Source organism: Eschrichtius robustus, chromosome 6 (assembly GCF_028021215.1).
Source record: "Eschrichtius robustus isolate mEscRob2 chromosome 6, mEscRob2.pri, whole genome shotgun sequence".
Lineage (NCBI taxonomy): Eukaryota > Metazoa > Chordata > Mammalia > Artiodactyla > Eschrichtiidae > Eschrichtius > Eschrichtius robustus.
In genome coordinates, this window is record NC_090829.1 from 112217013 (window position 1) to 112235705 (window position 18693).

Sequence of the window (18693 nt, forward strand, 5' to 3'; positions counted from 1 at the left end):
ACATAAAACACTTGTTTCCTTATGAGTCAGGAATATTTTAATATTTGTTTTGTCTTGAGGAGGTTAATTGGAAAAGGCAGATATAATTATTATGACTTACTGATAGAAAAACAGAATTTTTGAATTTTAATGATTAGAAAAAAAGTTTGCTGTTTTCTGACCCTTATCACAAGATGTTTTATACCAAGCAGTATTTCCCCTGCAACTTGATGATATATACTTTAGTGACACCTAAATTGTTTTTGTTTTTCAACTGTACTTAAATAAAACAATAAATGTCTCCTTTTATAGTGTGGCTAAACATGCAATATCGACAGTAAGCATTGGACTGGAAACAGTTCTTTTCACCATGATTTTTATACACATTTGTTTTAATTATTTTGATAATTATAAAATAACTAGGAAATGAATCTGAGAAACTATCAAAAACTCTTGAAACATTGCTTTAAAATGCACATTTTTCAAATTGAGAAATAGGTTACTAACCTGTGAAACTAACTAGTATTTTTATCCGTTTCTCTCTACTTTGGCAAACTTCATTATATAGTCATGTGTGTTAACCCCTCCTTCTCATACTCTTTTGCCCACTCAAACCCTTGTAGGTCTCCCACTGCCCTCTCTACGGTCTGGAAACTCTGGTTTCTAAGGCCATCATTGACCTGCGGGTCTCTGCACCTACTCCCTGAACTCTCTTGATCACCTGGTTCCCTTTGACACATCCCTCGTGTCTTCCTTCCCTGCCTTCCTTGTTCTGTCAGCCATGACCCTGTCTCCTTCACAGTCTCCTTTTCACCTTGTTTCTCTTTACAATGTACGTACTTCCTCAGGGGTTGTCCTGGGCCTCTTTTACTTTTTCCCTACTCTTTCTTTCTCAGAGAGCTCATCTACTTTTAGGCTTTGTCCATCTCTTTAATTCAGATAATCCCCCCAATCTACATCTCAGAATCGAACCTTTTGTTCTAAACTACAAATATAAATTTGGAAACTGCCTGCCTGAGATCTCTACATGGTATCTTGTTGGCTCCTCAAAGTCACTGAATCCAAAACTGTAATCATCCTCCCTACAAATTGTGATGCCTTTCAAAAATTATTATTATTACAAGTATCATCATCTCTCTTCTAGTAACCATGGGTGAACTCTTGAGTCATTTCAGTTGCTCCTTCCTTTTCCTTGTCTGTAACATTCAGCCAGTAACCAAGTCACAGCATCCTTATTCTTCATTTTCTTTTTCCTGTATATACTCCTATGCCATTTTTCTATTAATATTGCATTTCTTTAAACTTCTAAAGTTTATAAAGCATTTTTGCATGCATAACTTCACTTAGTACAACCAACCTGCAAAGTCAGTATTCTTTTTATAATTTTCATTCTGAGGCAGTATAACACAATGGTTATGAATTCAAGTTTGGATACAGTCTGCCCACATTCTGATCCTGGCTGCTTTACTTCCTAGCTGTATCATCTGTGGCACATTACTTAATTTTTTGGAACTTCACCTTCATCATGTCATAAATGGGGATTATTATGATACCTATCTTACTGGGCACTTGTAAGAATTAAAATATTTAGTGATGTTGTCTTTGGAATTATGCCTTGCATGTAATAAGTGTTTAGTAAGTGTAAGTTCTAACTATATTACAAATAATGAAAAGTCATACAACTTGAGGTTATATATTGTGACAGAGTACTAAAATTCATGTCATTTGTTTCTATATCCCATGTTTTACTCACTGTACACACATAATTTTGCCTATTTTCTAATTTCTATAAGAGAAATTATTTACTGAAGACTCGACTAGGTTATAGTCGGAAAATTATCTGAAAGCGTAAAACTACAATGGAATTTGTGGTTATATAAGTCAGTTAGTAGAGTTTACCTCTTAGTATGTTTTCACTCTGTGCTCCCACTGTTCCTATACAGTCTTTTTTTTAAAAATGGGTCCCAGGAATAACATTAAAACAAATATGTATATATTCCTGGATGGTTGTTTAGAATGTCTGCTAAGTTATGAATATTTAGGTATTTCATGAGTCTTGACATCTGTCATTTGGAATGTTAAAAGTTTCTTTTTCTCCTCTGAAAAAGACACAATGATTTTCCGTAAAGTTTCAGGAAGTTTTGGGACAACTTTGACACAGTATTTATATACATTCATTTACCAATTTGTGAGGGACTGTTGAGCCATGATTCTGGATGCTTATTTTAATATATTTTTAGTGTAATTAGAGTCTCTTGGATATTTCTTTACTCTTTAGGCAAGCTATAGCATTTATTTCTGAATAGCTTTCTTCATATTATTTAAAAATTAATACAGTATGTTCATTTCAGATTAAGATATGTGTTCTATAGTAGCATATTTCATATTGTTTCCCTCTGTACTATACATATAATTTCTAACCTGAAGAATGGAAGTTTACTTAGATATTCTTCATACCCTTAGGTTTTTTGGTACAATTACATTAAATTCACTTAATTGTGTATCTACATGTACAAAACATTTCGTTGTATAAAGTAAAAGTCACAAACCTGAAATGCTGCCCTTCCCACGTAGTCCAGATAAGTACCCAAACACTCTCTCTACATAAGGAAGAAGGAAGAGGAACCAGAAGTGAATATCCACCTTTGAGTCAGCTCTTTAGAAAGAATCTTCACATAGACAATTCTGCTTGTATATCTTTGGACAAAACTTAGACACAGCGCCATAAAGGAGAGCCATAAAGGGAAGTTAGGAAATGTGTCTTTTCTTGAAATCAGTTTATCTAGCTAAAAAAAAAAAAAATAGGTAAGTTTCTTAGACTGAAGGAGATTTGTCTCTGACATAGAAGATGATGTTTAAGCTGGTAGTTGAAGAATGGACAGGATTTCTGGAGGCGTTTGCCTTTTTGACTTGTAACAGGCATTACAAGCCAAGGACTAACTGGAGAGAAGATGTGGAAGCAGGAAACATGGGCTGTATCATATTACTGTGGGTCATCTGGTTTGCCTGAAGCAAGTTCTGTATATTGGGAGATAAAGCTTAAAGGCGAGCAAAGAAACTCTACTCATTCAGGGACAAATAATAGTGATGAGCATTTCCGCATGGAATAGTTTAATGAAATGGTTGGATACCATGAAAGTTAAGCACACAACTGATTAAATCACTAGTTGTGTTGCTTCATTTCTGTGTTCTTTTCTTTACCAAACCCTTTCTCTTATTAGAACTTAAACTTTTATGGAAGTGTAGAGACTGACTTAGCCTTATGGAAGATTTTAAGGTTTACCTGTGTAGAGGGTGGTGATGGTGGTTGTTTACGTCGCATCAAACCTCTCTAGGAGACTTGTGCATAATATTTTAAATATTATTATTTTAAAGACATAGATTGTTTGTGTTTTTGAACCCTCCCTTTTAACTGCCTTCAAAGCCAGTTGATAGGCTAGTTCATAAACTTGCCATGACATTTTTAAAATTCGAAATCCATTTTATTCAGAGCAAAGGGAGACACCTGAAGCAAGCAAGTACAATTACTGAGAACCTTTCTTCTTGCTGGGGGAAGAAGTTCACAGTGTTTCCCACAAGCCACCGTGCTGCTAGGGAACTTTTTTCTCATTTCTTGGGCACCAGCGGCCTGAGAGGAAGCAAGAGCTGACAGCAGGGAAGTAGAGAAGGATAACTAGCTGTTGGCAGGAACTTGGAGGGATGGAAGCATCATCCAAAGGCAAACTGATACTGGTTCTTTGATTAAGTTATAAGCAGGTAGTTAAATCTCTCTACTAGGGAGTCAGAGTTGCTGCCTACAGAAGAAAGGCTGTGGGAGATTGAACCTCAGAAAAGCTATATCCAGGCTGTGCCTTGAAAGAGCGTTAGATTCTTACAGAAATATTCATCTAGCCTGGGAATGATACCAGGATTGAGTTAAATGGATGTTGGTTATGAAGTATAGAGGATTTGAATGAACATTTTCTTTCCAATCTTACTTCCTGCGGCTATATGCTTGCCTTCTAAATGCGTCTGCTTAGCTCTTAATAATTCATTAGGGAAGTTTTCTATTACTATGTATGTTTGATGTGACCACAGGGAACTGACCCTGACTTAGTGGTAACATATCCTAAATTATAGGCAAATTTTAGGGAAAAATAGTACAGTGTGACTCCATTACTAAACTTTTGAGTCTAAACCTAAAGTTAGAAGAGCCACAAAGCCACATGTATAATCAATTTTATAATCAGCCAATATATTCTTTGTTTTTGCATTACTGTCTTCCTCTCTTGTTTTCTACCACCTAGAAAGGTGCGGAGTCTTTCAGTGGGTGCCCTGTTCGCATGCAAAACTTTTACACTTTTTACAAGGCTGTCCATTAGCAAATCATCTTCTAAGGCATTTGTTAACTACTTGCAGAAAAATCTGAATTCAGTTGGGATTTTATTAAAGAACCCCTTTTTTTCCCCCACAATTTCTCCCTTAATTCCCACTCCACTCCCCGTCAAAGAGTATCGTGAGTCCTCTGCTTCATGTAGCATCAAAATGGTTTTGGAATGAATGGCAAAAGTCCATTACTGTTGCTATCAATTTTCTTAAGAAAATATTATCTAGCTCTTAAAAATGGTGTTTGCATAAAAATAACACATTCTCAATTCAGTCTCGTTTGTTTTGTTCATTGTCTTATCCTTGTTTGATGATACTTGTATTTATTTTAAAACAAAATTGTGCCATGAAGATGGAATGTAGGTCAAAGTATACAGAGCAACGTGAACAATTTGAAATTCTACCTCCTATTGGCTCGGCACTCAGAGGAGAACGCCAGAGAAGGCCTCTGAGGAATAGAGAGCTGAAGTTATCTTCTAATACACATCTTCCCCTCCCTGGTGACGTGGATATGCTCCTCTTTATCCATCCCCTTTCCACCCCAAAGCACTTTTGTCTGTTTTTCTTATGGCCTTAGAAAGACCAATTTTGCAATCAGTTAAAAAAAAATTGTTAGATACTTTCTTTATCTGAGTCCCTGTGCTGTGAACTGTATAATCAAAAAGTAAGACAGAACTTTCCATAAGCAATCTATAGCCTACTAAGGGAAGCAGATTTCCTTCATTTTTTTTCTTTCAACACAGGTTTAATAAATCCTTGAATTGGTACTCTGTGCCTGTTATTTGATTAGGCAGTAGGGATAATAAATAAAAATATAGGATAACTAGGATATAGGATGTCTATCCCCAATCTGAGACAAGCAAAAAAAAAAAAAAAAAAAACCAAAATTTTCACACTATTTAAGTAATTGTTTTAACAAGGGAAAAATTTACATCTAAATACTAGTGGAAGCACAAGCACCAAAACCTTCCTGCAGAAGTTAAAAAAGGCCTCATGGAGACCAAACAGCTATCACTTGGAGTAGTAACAGCAGGAGTAGCAGAACACACAAGGCACAAACGGAGCACAGGTCAGTAATAGGTGTAATTTATTTGTACACTTGAGAGTGGAGTTGGAAATATATACCTTTACACCTTTTTATAGCTCTTTCATTACCTTCCCTAATGCCTGTACATTCAGAATAGGTTTCCAGCTATGTTGTTCAAATTAAGTACCTAATGCCAGATAAAATGGAAAGAATACAGATGATATAGGTTTGAATACTAACTTTGATATTTTATACCTTATAACCTTAGATAGTTATATTAGCTTCCTGATCTATTATCTGAAAATAGGAATAATGTTCCCTCCCATACTGAGGGGTTTTTGCGACTATTATCTGAACTAACTGCTAAAAATTCTAGCACAGAGTCTGTGTATATAGAGGGCTCTCAAGTAATTACTATTGCTTTTATTATTTTAATATAGTTTTATGATTACATTTCATTTATTTAAAACGTTTTTCCATTTTTGTGATTTAAATGAAAGCATCAAGAAATATATAATTACCCATCAATATAATAATGGTAATTCTTCAGCATTTAAAATGACTGGTTTATAAACGTGTCTACGTTTATTTTACCACACTTGCAGGTAATATAAAGTTAATCTGATTTTGTACTTACGGACATTGATAGTTAAGAGTATTTTTTGTTTGTTTGCTTGTTTTATTTTGATAATCTTCTTATCAAAACACTTGAGGTAAGCAAGTGTTCACCCCCTATTCTGTGCTTTATTGATGGGAACTTATCACCCAAAGCAATTCTAATCATGTAGATAAGTAAAGGTATTGATTGGTTTGGCCATGGCCCAAGCATAGTTCAAGTTGAAAATTGTTTTCCCAAGTGCCCAGAGCTCATTTGGCTATTGCCTCAAGACTTTTTATGCATAATTAATCAGGGGGAAAGTTGGGGAGAGCAGGGCAAAATGAGAGTATTGACCAGCCTCACTACCGCAGCTCCAACAGAAGCATTATTTCTGGCCCCTTTAAGCTGTCACAGTGTCAGAGGCATGAACGATAGTCACGACAGTATTATTAGATGGAGCAAGACAGCAGCTATAGTGCTTGATTCAGGCCACCATGCCCTTTATCTAGGGGACGAAGGACTGGAAGTTATCATGTCTTTTGTTCAAAATATTAGTTTGTAAATTTGTTACAGGAATTTTAAGGAAACCTAATAGTATACTAATCCTTTTTTTAAATGCCTTAAAATAGGAAATATATATACATACACATATATACCATAAACTGCCTCAGAATTTAAAATTTACGAGTGCAAAGCTTACATACTAAGATGAGCCATTCTCTCCCAGGTGTTTGGTTAAATATACTACCTGTCAGAAAATCATAGAATAAACAAATAGAAGAAAATAAAGCATTCATTTCTCACAGTATAGTTTTCAGTTCTTTGGTTATACCCTCAGATATCACTGCTGTCACTCTCCTTCATCAGTGTCCTCTCTTGTTACTCAATCTATTATAGGCCTTCAGGTTTTAGTTGAACTCACCAGCGCTTAATACTGTTGACCACTGTTTCCTCTAGGAAGCACTGCTTCTCAGGGCTCAGTCTCCCGTCTCCCACCCGCCATGGTTTTCCTCTTCTCTCTCTGGCCCTTCCTCTGCCAGCTTTTCCAGGCCCCTCTTCCTCTACCCCAACTAGCCGTATGAGTGTGCCTCAGGCTTTGTCCCATTATACTCTCTTTACTGCCTCTATTCCCTGAGTATTCTCCCCAGGCAATTTCATCTACTCCCGTGGCATCAATTACCCTGTATGTTTCTAAAAGCTATATACATGCCTAGTATGCAAAGATTTTTGTTTTGTTTTGTTTTTTAATACCAAGGGAAATTCTAGAATTCCAAGTTTGAGTTCCTAAGACTGACCCTTCCCCCTTCCCTGCATATTGACATAATTATCAGTCCGTCCTCCCTAACTTGCTGTGCTGTCATCTCTGGGCATTTATATTTGCTCTTGGAGGAAGTTTGCCGCCATTCTCTCCTTCCTCCCCTACAATTTTTTGTTATTTCAACTCATACTGATCCCATAAGCCTTTTTTGAGCCTTCTTCCCCACTTCCTCTCTTTAAGGAAATATGTATTTTTATATTTGTTTAATTCTGTCTTTCTTCCTCATTAGATTGTAAGCTCTATGAGGAAAGGGACCATGCTGATGTACACTGAGCACGTTATCTGATACACAGGATACACTTCAGTAGTTTTAAAATTAGAATTTTGTGTTATAGTTGAGCATATGGTCAATATAGGGAGTCATGGGGCTCAGAATATAATCACTGACTTGCACCTTTTGGAGGAAGAGTGTACACGAGGGAGGCTCCAGGGAGAACCCAGAGACCGTAGCATTTGATTTTAAAATAGTCTTCAGTACAGGTAAGAGGAATGGGCATTAAAGTTTGTTTGTTTTTTAAAAATATTTTCATTAGGACTTACCATATATACATACACACATATATATATTTATACACATTATATGTGTATATATAGATACACTTGATATCAACAAAGAGTTACCTAAAATCCGCAGAATGGAGGCTGTGATAGACTTTAAGGGTAAATCCCAGTAGCACTGCTGAGTTTTTGTTCGGCTTGTCTTTATCTCCTCTTCTGGGTCTGACTGTCATATTTTGTTTCTGTACCTCAAAAGAGATGATGTTAGACCTTTATCAGTTGTAGAGGGAAACATCCAACCTTAACAAATATTTAAGGAGTCCCTTTTGTAGGTATAATACACGGGAACATGCTGTGGAGAATGAAGAAGAGACTAGTGTAGCCCCTGCCCGGAGCCGTAGTGATCAGTGTCAAAGGTGGGATGGAGCAGTAGATAACAAGTTTATTTTTCTAAAACGGGAAATCACACTCCCTAATATAGAAAAATATTTTATTCTGTGCCTCACCTTCTGGTGACCTGATGGCCCTGAGAAAGACCAAAGCATTTGATTTTAAAATAGATACTTCCTTTTAAGAGTTAGTCTTCAGTACAGTTAAGAGGAGTAGGAGCTAAAGTTTTTTATATTCTCATTAAAACTGTACCTTATTCTCATATATACATAAACTTGGTATCCACAAAGAGTTACATACCATCCACAGCATGGAGGCTGTGATAGACTTTAATTAATTCCTAGGTAAAATTAGTATGCATTACATTTTAGAGAAACAAAACACACAAACCGGCTAATCAAAATGTTCAGCTAACAGAGCTGGGGCTTTTTTCATTAGTTGTATTGTCTCGAATTTCATCACTGCAACAGCTGGCTTCTTGTCAATTTATAGTTTGGACCTTTACATCAAACAGCAAAAAATTAATTACAGGAAAAGAAATCCCAATAGGAATTTCGCGCTTAGAGATTTTTCACAATTAACCAGGCATGAATGGTGCTGTTTACAGAGGAAATGGAAAGGGAGAAAAGGAACTGCGTAGAATTTTCTAGAAGCATTAATTAACCACAGCAATGTTAGTCACTTGCTTCCCTGTGTTTGTTTTAAAGTTGTTTAGCTAAAGCTTTCAGCCTTCTCGTTTCTGGAAGCATCCACTTCTGTTACTATATTGAATGCAATGAATCGTGGCCTGAACTGTGAGTTTTCTTACAAAATGTCCCAAGTGACAGCTCAAAAAATTACCATCCTCCCTTCATTTTGAAATGAGTACCATCCTGTGTATTACATTAGTGATCATAATTATAATTTAATGAGCAGGAAGAGCATGCTTTGATGGTTAGTGCCAGGTTACTTGTAATGCATATTTTGGACTTGGAAGTCTTGTTCTCAGGCGTCACACTCATTGCCTCTCTGCACTAGAGTCAGTTTAAATGTGACTTTTCTAAGCCTCTTATCTGTTGAGTAAACCAGCTGAAGATTTTTAAAATGCTTTCCTCAATTTAGGCTTCTACGTTTTTTTTTTTCTTTTTTATGAAGCTTAGAAACCCTTACTTGTGTTTCATTCTTCTAGTTCCTAACATTCTAATACAGCGAGTAGTTCTTACCCTTTTTAAGACTCAGACGCCTGGAGCATCTGAAGAACACCTTTGTCTCCTGAGAAAAATGCGCAGATGAACATACATACAACATTTTGCAGAAAATATCAGGAGTCGGTAGGAAAGCATGAACCCCAGGTTATAAATGCCTGTTGCTTTCACTGAGGAATGTATACATATATTATGTATGCATGTAAACATAACATATTTATATATAATTTAGAAATATAGATACACACATATTTTTTAATTTGGTTAAATTAAAATGCTGATTCAGATCATGTGTTCCCTATTCCATCAAGTTATCTGTACTAAAACAAATCAATTACCTTCTTTGCCATTACCTGAATAAATTTAGATTTCTTATCCATCTTTATATACAGCAGGCCTTACCTATAAGCTTATTTGGGTGGGCATGTTTCACTGTACTGTCTCAAGTGCTGCCACATTTCCTAAGTAATCTGTAGACCATAGCGGAGAAGAACATTCTTAACTTGTTTTAATGATAATATTTTTCTTCATTAGGTTTGTGAGCTGAGAACTAGTGTAAGATACTAACGGGCATTTTCCACTTTTCTCTTTTCAGTCTGAGAATGGTTCACTGTTATCCAAGGTCACTTTGAAAGTCTTTCTGCGATTTGCTTCCATTTATTTTATGCTTGTGCTTACAGTTTTGAACCAAATATGAAATTTAATGTTGCATTTGTCTATATTAAACTTAATTTGCCCCTTGTCAGATCATTTACAACAGAGATAACATTCAAAAGCCACTCTGTAAAATGTTTTGTCTGCAATCACTAATGGAATTTTTTTGTCTATTTCTTTGTTGTATGCAACTTTCTATATCTTTCAATTTAAAAAGAAGCCTCTCCAGGAGATTTTTCAGAGAATCTAAATTAGTCTCTAATAGAGATTAATAAATTATTCTCTAATAGAATAGGGTCTTCTTCATGTCATATTTTTTTAAACAGTTCTTTTTTCTAACTCAGAAGTTTAATTTCATATTCCATATTATGTAAGTATGCTTATTGGAATGTTCTTTAAAATAGTGACATACAAAATCCTAAATTGGATTATGATACCAAACTTTTTTACCACTTTCATCTTTTTCTTATATTTTTTCCAAGTACTTAATTTGCCCTCATGTAATAAATTTTCTTCTTAATAGTTAATAGTTTTAGATGTTATTGAAAAGATAAATGAACGTTTAAGATCAATGTATGTTAGAAGGCACTAAAATGAAGTCTTAAATTTAAGTAATAAAAAGTACTTTTAAAGTAGAAACTTAAACATATACATTAAGGAATATAATTTGTGTGTGTGTTAAACATTATTTTGAGAAACAATTTACTACCTTGTGCCTGTGTCTTCAAATAATTAGCAATGTTCAAAACTTGGGAAATGTTTTCTCTTAGAATCCTATCTGCTATTTACCTTTTGAAGCAGTATTTTACTTATTCAGTTAATGTTAGGGAAATATCAGACAAGTGTACAGAGATGCATTTATAAGACTGGCCTTTTTTTATAATACTAGAATATTAGAAAAAGCCAAAATGACTAACATGAGGAAAATAGTTAAATAAAATTGCATTTTATGCACAAAATGGAATATTGTCATGGTGATAATATACTTATTAACATGGAAAGTGTTTATATTAAAATTCAAAATAGTATATAATATATCTACCTTTTTTCAAAAACTAGTTGTAAGTAGGTAGGTAGGTAGGTAGGTAAGATAGATAGATAAATAGATAGATGGATATGTATATAAGTATAGGTATGGATATAGATAGAGATATATATAGCTATTCCTATAGATATAAATAAAAATAAATAAAATATTTATCAGCAGGGAAACAGTGATGTCATTTCACTTGGGCTGCTATAATGAAATGCCAAAGACCAGGTAGCTTATAAACAATAAAAGTTTATTTCTCACAATTTCTGGAGACTAGGGGTCTGAGATCAGAGTGCCAGCATGGTTGAGAGAGAGACCTTTTCCAGGTCATAGACTTCTAGTCATATCCTTTTTTTTTTTTTTTTTTTTTTTTTTTTAGTCATAACCTTTTGTGGTGGAAGGAGAAAGGGAGCTCAGTGGAGTCTCGTATTTATAAAAGCGCTAATCACTTTCATAAGGGCTCTACCCACATGACCTAAACACCTTCCAAAGGTCCCACATCCTAAGACTATCATACTGAGGATTAAATTTCAACATATGAATTTGGGGGGGACACTAACACTCAGACCATAGCAAGTGGCTATCTGATAAGATTTCAGATATTGTGTATGTGCATTTAATTGTGATTTTTAAAAATAATATATCAGTACGTTACTTGTACAATAAAAATAATAAAAGGAAATATAACACTATAATAATAGTAGCTAAGATTTATTGAGCTACATATTTTGTCTTGTACTCTTCTAAATAATTTGCATCTGTTACTTCATTTAATTGTAATTGTGCTACTCTTCAATCGTTTACTCTGTAGATCATAAGGATGTGAATTTTCATGGTAGAATGTTCAAATAAATGATAATAATGTAATTTCACATTGTATCAGTTTTTGAATGGAGTCCATGAATCCTTGAGGCTCTGTGTGTGTGTGTGTATCTGTTTCTGGGGAGCAGGTAGTTAGCTTTTAATCAGATTAAGAGATGTATGAGATTACACCAGATTATGAGAGTATGTAATGAGATTACACCATTCAATTCTGTACTGATAAAAACTAGGCTTCCAAGGAGGGATACTAAGAGAGAAGCTAAACTATACACTGGAGAAAAATTTATGTTTTTACCTCATTAGTCTACCTTGAGGCAGATAGAAAAGATGGCAAGCAACAGAAATTGTGACCTGGGTCACATTTTCAAGAAGACTGGGAAGAAATTAGGAGATGAGGAGGTCCTCAAATGCCAGGAGTGTTTCAACCAGAACTGAGCTATAGTTTTAGAAGGTTGTTTAAAATGTTAATTTTAGGTGGAATATAATCATCTGTATACTAAATATATACTATAAAAATATATACTATATAGCATAATATATACAATATATAGCATATATATGTGTGTATAATATATAGTATAACTATAAATAACCCCTGAGAGCTTGTTCAGGGGTTGCAGGATGAACATGTAGTAGGAATAATGAAGGAAAAGTGTAGAGAGGGGATTCCTAACATAGCAACCTGATTTGCCCGATCAATCTGGGTGTCTTGTAGCAAAATTACTTTCACAGTCAATTCTGCCTTTTAAGATCTAAAATAGATAATTCAAAGAACATTAATACTTGGCCTAGGGAAATGTGTTTGTATTATTGAATATACGAATGAACGCATCAGCGTAAAATTTCCACACTCTAAAGAGAAGAATAATTTTGTTCCACAAAACCAAGTGAAGAAGAGCCAAATAGCTGCCATGAATTCATCCTGGTTGCTTGTATGTCTGCTGCAGAGTTGGGCTGGTCAGTTCCCTCCTCAGAATGATGGGAGCCAGAAATTTTAGGTTTATAGTAACTCTCACTTATTGGCTTTTATGTCATTCTTTCCTGAGCAACGTCAGTAATGAGTGTGTAACGTAAAAGCTGCCAGACATTGAAAACTTTAGCTGCCAGACCCTTTACCAAGTGCCTTACTTACCTTGTTTGAACCTTAAAAGAGCTTTTATGAAACTTGTTATCCTATTTTACAGATGAGGAAACTGAGTCCCGGAGAGATTCAATTGCCTAAATTCATGTTTCTCAAAAATGTCCTCATTGGAATTAAAATCCATGCAGCAGGCAGTCATCAAATCCTGTTATTTCCACCTCAAAAATGCCATTCTTTTCCCCATTCCCACTGCATCTGGTCATCTCTCTGTTTTTTTTTTTTTTTTTTGGCCGCGCCGTGCGGCTAGTGGGATCTTAGTTCCCCAACCAGAGATCGAAACTGGGCCCTTGGCAGGGAAGGTGCAGAGTCCACTGGACCACCAGGGAACTCCCCTGGTTATTTCTTATCTTATACTTTGAATTCCATGTTAGCTTTCCTACCATTCAGCTATTTCCAATATCCAGTGTCTCCTCCACATTGTATTTACCAGAGATACTTTAATAAAAACACATTTGAGCTTTGCATCCTCCTACTTAAAAGTAGCTTAAGGTTTAAAGATTATAAGGCCCATCCTAATCTAGCTTCACCCTGCCTGTCTCACCTCGTCTCCTCACCACAAGCCCTATTTCATGGCTAAACCAAACTCCTTACTGCATCTCACCTTCTCACTCAACACATTTGCACATCATTCCATTATCTTGGAATCTCTGTCCACATATGAGAGTTTGGTCAATTTTTGCACTATATTTCCATGGTATCTGCTTCTAAGCAATACGGGAGAGTGGTAACCAAGAGTGAGGGTGCTAAAATCAAACTGTCTGGGCTCATAGGCCCCACTACTTAATAACTCTCTGTGCCTCAGTTTCCTTACCTATAAAACTGGGACAATAATAGTAACTACTTCAGGGCTGTTGAAAATGAAAGGAATTAATTCATGTGCAATGCTTAGAATAGTGCCTGGCAAATAATAAGCCAACATTAAGCTTTTGTTGCTGCTTCTACTATGATAATCATGATGGCAGTGATATAACAATCTCCCCCCAAAAAGGCCAAAGAAATTGCTTATTAATACTGGAGTCAACTCAGAGATTCATGGTCATACCAAAATAAAAGTATTTTGCCTATAGAGAGCTTGGATCCGGTTTGTAGGCTACTATACTTTAGCTACCCTATGGCATTTCTGGTCTCGCCTAAATTCCCAACTAGTTGAAATCCCACTAGCACTAGGACATATAATTTCCTCCAGACTGGCAGTACCTTCATTATCAGCAATGAATGTGCTGGACTACAATTCTGGAGGTGCATCTTTTTGCTCGTTGAATGGATGATGGAGCAAGCTATGCCATGGGTTCACCATGGGCTGATGTGAATCAGGCTCCAGACCTAGGCAGGCCTCCTAAGTGTAGCAGAGGGAAGTTCCCGTATCACTTTAAGACACCATAAAGTAAATAAAGGCCTGCGGAGTTAGAAATCTGGTTCCCTCCTCTGTCACGTAGCAGACAACAATATAAGAAATATTGTTGAGACTGAAATACTCGAGTTAAGGAAAATTTTTGCAGACACTTTAATTTTTATGAAGCTGCTACAGACATATTTGGATGTTATTTTTATTTTGATGACTGTAGTCCTGAAAAGTTAAATGTAAATTGCAGTGTTTCTTAGCAGAATTTACCACTTAAAGCAACTCTACAGTAAATCATTTTGAATCACATCATAGCTTGTGAGTGTTTATTTATTAGAATATTAATATGCTAGCTTCTTTTCTGCCTTTCTTTTTTATTGAAGTATAACTGACCTAGCATTACATTAGTTTCAGATGTACAACACAATGACTCAGTATTTGTATATACTGCAAAATGATCATCCAGTCAGTCCGGTTAAAAGATCCATCACCCTACATAGTTACAAACATTTTTTTTTTCTTGTGATGACAACTCTCGAGATACTCTCTCCTAGCTAACTTTCAAATATGCAATGCAGTATTATCAACTATAGTCACCATGCTGGACATTACATCCCCATATTTTTTTAATTTTTATTTTATAACTGGAAATTTATATCTTTTGACCCTCTTCACCCATTTGCCCAACCCCCCACCCCTACCTCAGGCAACTACTGGTCTGTTCTCTGTATCCATGCGCTTGTTTTTTGTTTGCTGGTTGGTTGCTGTTATTGTTGTTTTCAGACTCCACATATCAGTTAGATCATACGGTATTTGTCTTTTTCTGTCTGACTTATTTCACTTAGCAACTATTTACCTTAAAGTAGGACACACTTGTGTCAGCTACGGTACTTTCCAACTCAAAGGAGAAACCTGTGGCTTAGAAAATTGCAGCATTAAAGTGGCAAATGTCAGTAAATTTTGGAAAGTAGTGTTTAATTTTTAGGAGGAAAAAAAAAGAAGCCATACAATAGAAATCTAACCTGGGGAAAACAATAGGAGCCAGTCTATTAGACCACTGATATCTAAATTTGATTTTCAGAAGGAGGAATGTATAATATGTAGGTGTTATTATTTTATTTCATTTTTAAAGTGTATCGGGTTTCTGGTTCTCATCATTATAATGAGAAATAATATCAAATGGGTTCCCAACGAAGTGTCCCAGCCGTACACACACACACATTTAAATTAAAGATATACGTCTAATGGTGGCACATGGATCTGAGAAAGGGATGGGGAAAATGAATAATAAAAGTGATGACTTGGGTTTCTGAAGCACCTGAAGTTTAAAACGTACTTGCCTGATGTGACGAGTTAGAAAGAACTTTGGATTTTAACGAGAAGAACTAAATTTTAACGGTTGCTTTTCTAGTTATTATTCATGTGAGGTTGGGCAAATCCCTTAGCTGTCTAGAGCTTTGGATTTCTCATCTGTGAAATGGATATAATAGAGAGTTCCTTCGAGGATCAAAAAATAATGTACATACAGCCTTTGGAAATTGCAAAGCGTTGTACAGATTTCAGAGATTATAGAAATAGAGATCTCAAAAATTACCCCGAGATTTCAGAGATTATTTCAGAGATGAAATAGGAAGTATGACAGAGATACTGTTCTCAGTTTGTGCATGAGGAAAATGAGATGTAGAACAAGGAATGTGTGACCAGGCTAAAACTGTGCCCTGGGCTTTTGAGTCCAAATGCTGTCGGTACTGCATGCTAGACTATGCTGTTTCTAAGCCAGGGTTGTGCATCATTTATAGGGCACAGCTATAGTAAATTATAACCTAAACTGATTTCAAAGACTTTAAAACATACAATTATTAAGTTATCTTAATAAGAAATGTTAATATTACCAGGTGATGTTTATGTTTGTTTTCAAATGCAGGTAATGAATTTGGGCATCCTGAATGGTTAGACTTCCCAAGAAAAGGAAATAATGAGAGCTACCATTATGCAAGAAGGCAGTTTCATTTAACTGATGATGACCTTCTCCGCTATAAGTTCCTAAATAACTTTGACAGGGATATGAATAAATTAGAAGAAAGATGTCATTGGCTTTCAGCTCCACAGGTAAGCTCTTTACTCTAAATGTTATGTTTTAGTCACCAGTGTTGTACATGCTTAGAATGGCAATTGATTTAAATCTATATGCAGATCTTTTAAACAGCATTTTATTATTCAGTGTGTAGTGCCCTGTGACATACTTCAGGTTGTCAAAACATGTTACTGAAGTCTCCCCAATAGATAATGAAAATCTTAAACATAATTCCCTGCTTCCATTCCTGGTTAGCTTGTCGTTGTTGTTTAAATTTAGTAATTTTTATTTCAATTGGTTAAAATAAATGACAAAAGCTCCGCATGGAATCCACTTTGGAAATTGCTGTGGAAATATCTTAATTGTTTTGACTATTTTTCTTTATATAAATAATTATGCTGTCATAAAGAAACTGCTTTGACAACATGGAGATTTCTTTATTCCTTTTTTTCCTTCCTTTACTGGTCTCTTAACTTGTCATTTCAATAGATGCCATTATACCTGCGTGCTGTTTTGTATTTTTCATGAGCCTGACTCTCCTCTGGAATTAAAGTCTCAGTTTTCAATAAGTTTTAGAAAATGTAATTAACAGGTTCAGATTTTATACAGTGTTTTTTTTTCCCTTGCAAAAATTAGCATATAATATGTGTTACTTATAATCCATTTACTTTCTACTGGTGCTGTTTGAAATTACTGTTGATGTGTTTTTACTCTGGTGTCTCTGATTTTTTTTTAATGGTTGAACAAAGGTACTTATATTTTCAGTAAGATTGGCTACATGACACAAACACCCTAATCGCATTTATTAGTAGCGCTGATTCCAGAAGAGAGAGCAAAATGATGCTCCTTTTCAATAGGAACAGTGTTGAATACCAAAAGGCATGCTGTTTGCTCTAGAGCCTTAGCTCACGTTTCTAAATTACCAAGAGTGGCGCTGCTGACATGCATGGAAATGAGTCCTCTCAGAGCTGGGGCTGGAAGAGGGTAGGGTTGAAAGAACAAAGCCTTCTCACTACCTACTGTAAAATGTGGTGTATAAAATAAGAGGGCTTGTAGATGTTGTAATTCCTTTTCAGACTTTCTCTATTATTAGACAAAAAAAAAAGTATACCGTGAAGGACCCTTGGTTGTTTTTGAATCTGACAAAGTCGTGCAATAATGTAAAGTTTTTAAGAAAACTACAACTTCAGAAATCTGGATATAATAACAATGTTACATCATATTTTGAAAAGTAATTTTATATACCTTACCTCATTAATCTAAGGACTAAAACAAAAGTCTTAAAGAAAATTCACTTATAAATAGATCTAATACACACACACACACACACACACACACACACAGATGCTTTATGTATAGCACAGGTGCTATATTTTTACCTAAAACCTAAGCCAAAACTCTAATCCTCTGTCTGTGCTTTGTTTGAAGTTGGCAAGTTGCTGGTGAGATTTTTATACTCCTTAAGCAATTTTTGAGACTGCTGTTGGCCTAGAGTTTGATAGGGCAAGATTGCAACATGTTCAAAAAATATAACATGCTAGAATTTTCATTTTTGGCTTAATAACTAACAAGACTGTTAATAAAGACAAAAACAACTTTTTTGTAAAAATAAGTAAAGAATTTACTTGTAACAGCATCTGGGTATTATTTAAATGTATTATGTGTGTTAATTCTTACAGGCCCATGTTAGTGAAGAGCATGAATCCAATAAGATCATTGCTTTTGAGAGAGCAGGCCTTCTTTTTGTTTTCAACTTTCATCCAAGCAACAGCTACACTGATTACCGACTTGGAACGACAGTGCCAGGAAAATATCCTTTTTGTTGCCAATGAATATGGCTGTCTGCATTCAATTTTTTTATTGCATCATAGAGCATCAGAAAAACTAATGCTGATCTTGGTGACAGTAGCTCTCAGTTTCTTCATCTGAAAAATGAGGGACTTAAAATAGTTGATAAACCTTTGCTTAATTCAGTTACACTAAATTAACCCTAAACTCCATTCTGGCTCTAAAAAGTAAGATTTTTAACATTTTATTAAGTAATATTTTAATCCAATAGGTAGTATAGGATTAATATACTATTAATATACTATTAGTAGTATAGGAGATAACTGTTGTTTCTCTTTATGAAAATATTTTGTAAGTCGCCCCTGAGAATTGTCTCCTTTCCCCCTCTCCACTGAGTGAGCAAGTAGACAGTAGCTGTAAAGATAGCTTCCTTCCCCTTTCTTTTTCCTGTCTCCTAAAATACAGGACATAGCTCACTTT

General features: G+C 35.2%; 1 protein-coding gene across 1 annotated transcript in view; it reads left to right on the forward strand.

Moving 5' to 3' along the window:
- GBE1 (1,4-alpha-glucan branching enzyme 1) overlaps positions 1 to 18693 on the forward strand; it is a 291409-nt gene that overhangs the window by 236231 nt on the left and 36485 nt on the right. Inside the window, exons 13-14 of the mRNA XM_068546910.1 lie at positions 16276 to 16460; positions 18105 to 18235. Coding sequence (XP_068403011.1) covers positions 16276 to 16460; positions 18105 to 18235 — 316 coding nt within the window. The remainder of the gene's footprint in view (positions 1 to 16275; positions 16461 to 18104; positions 18236 to 18693) is intronic.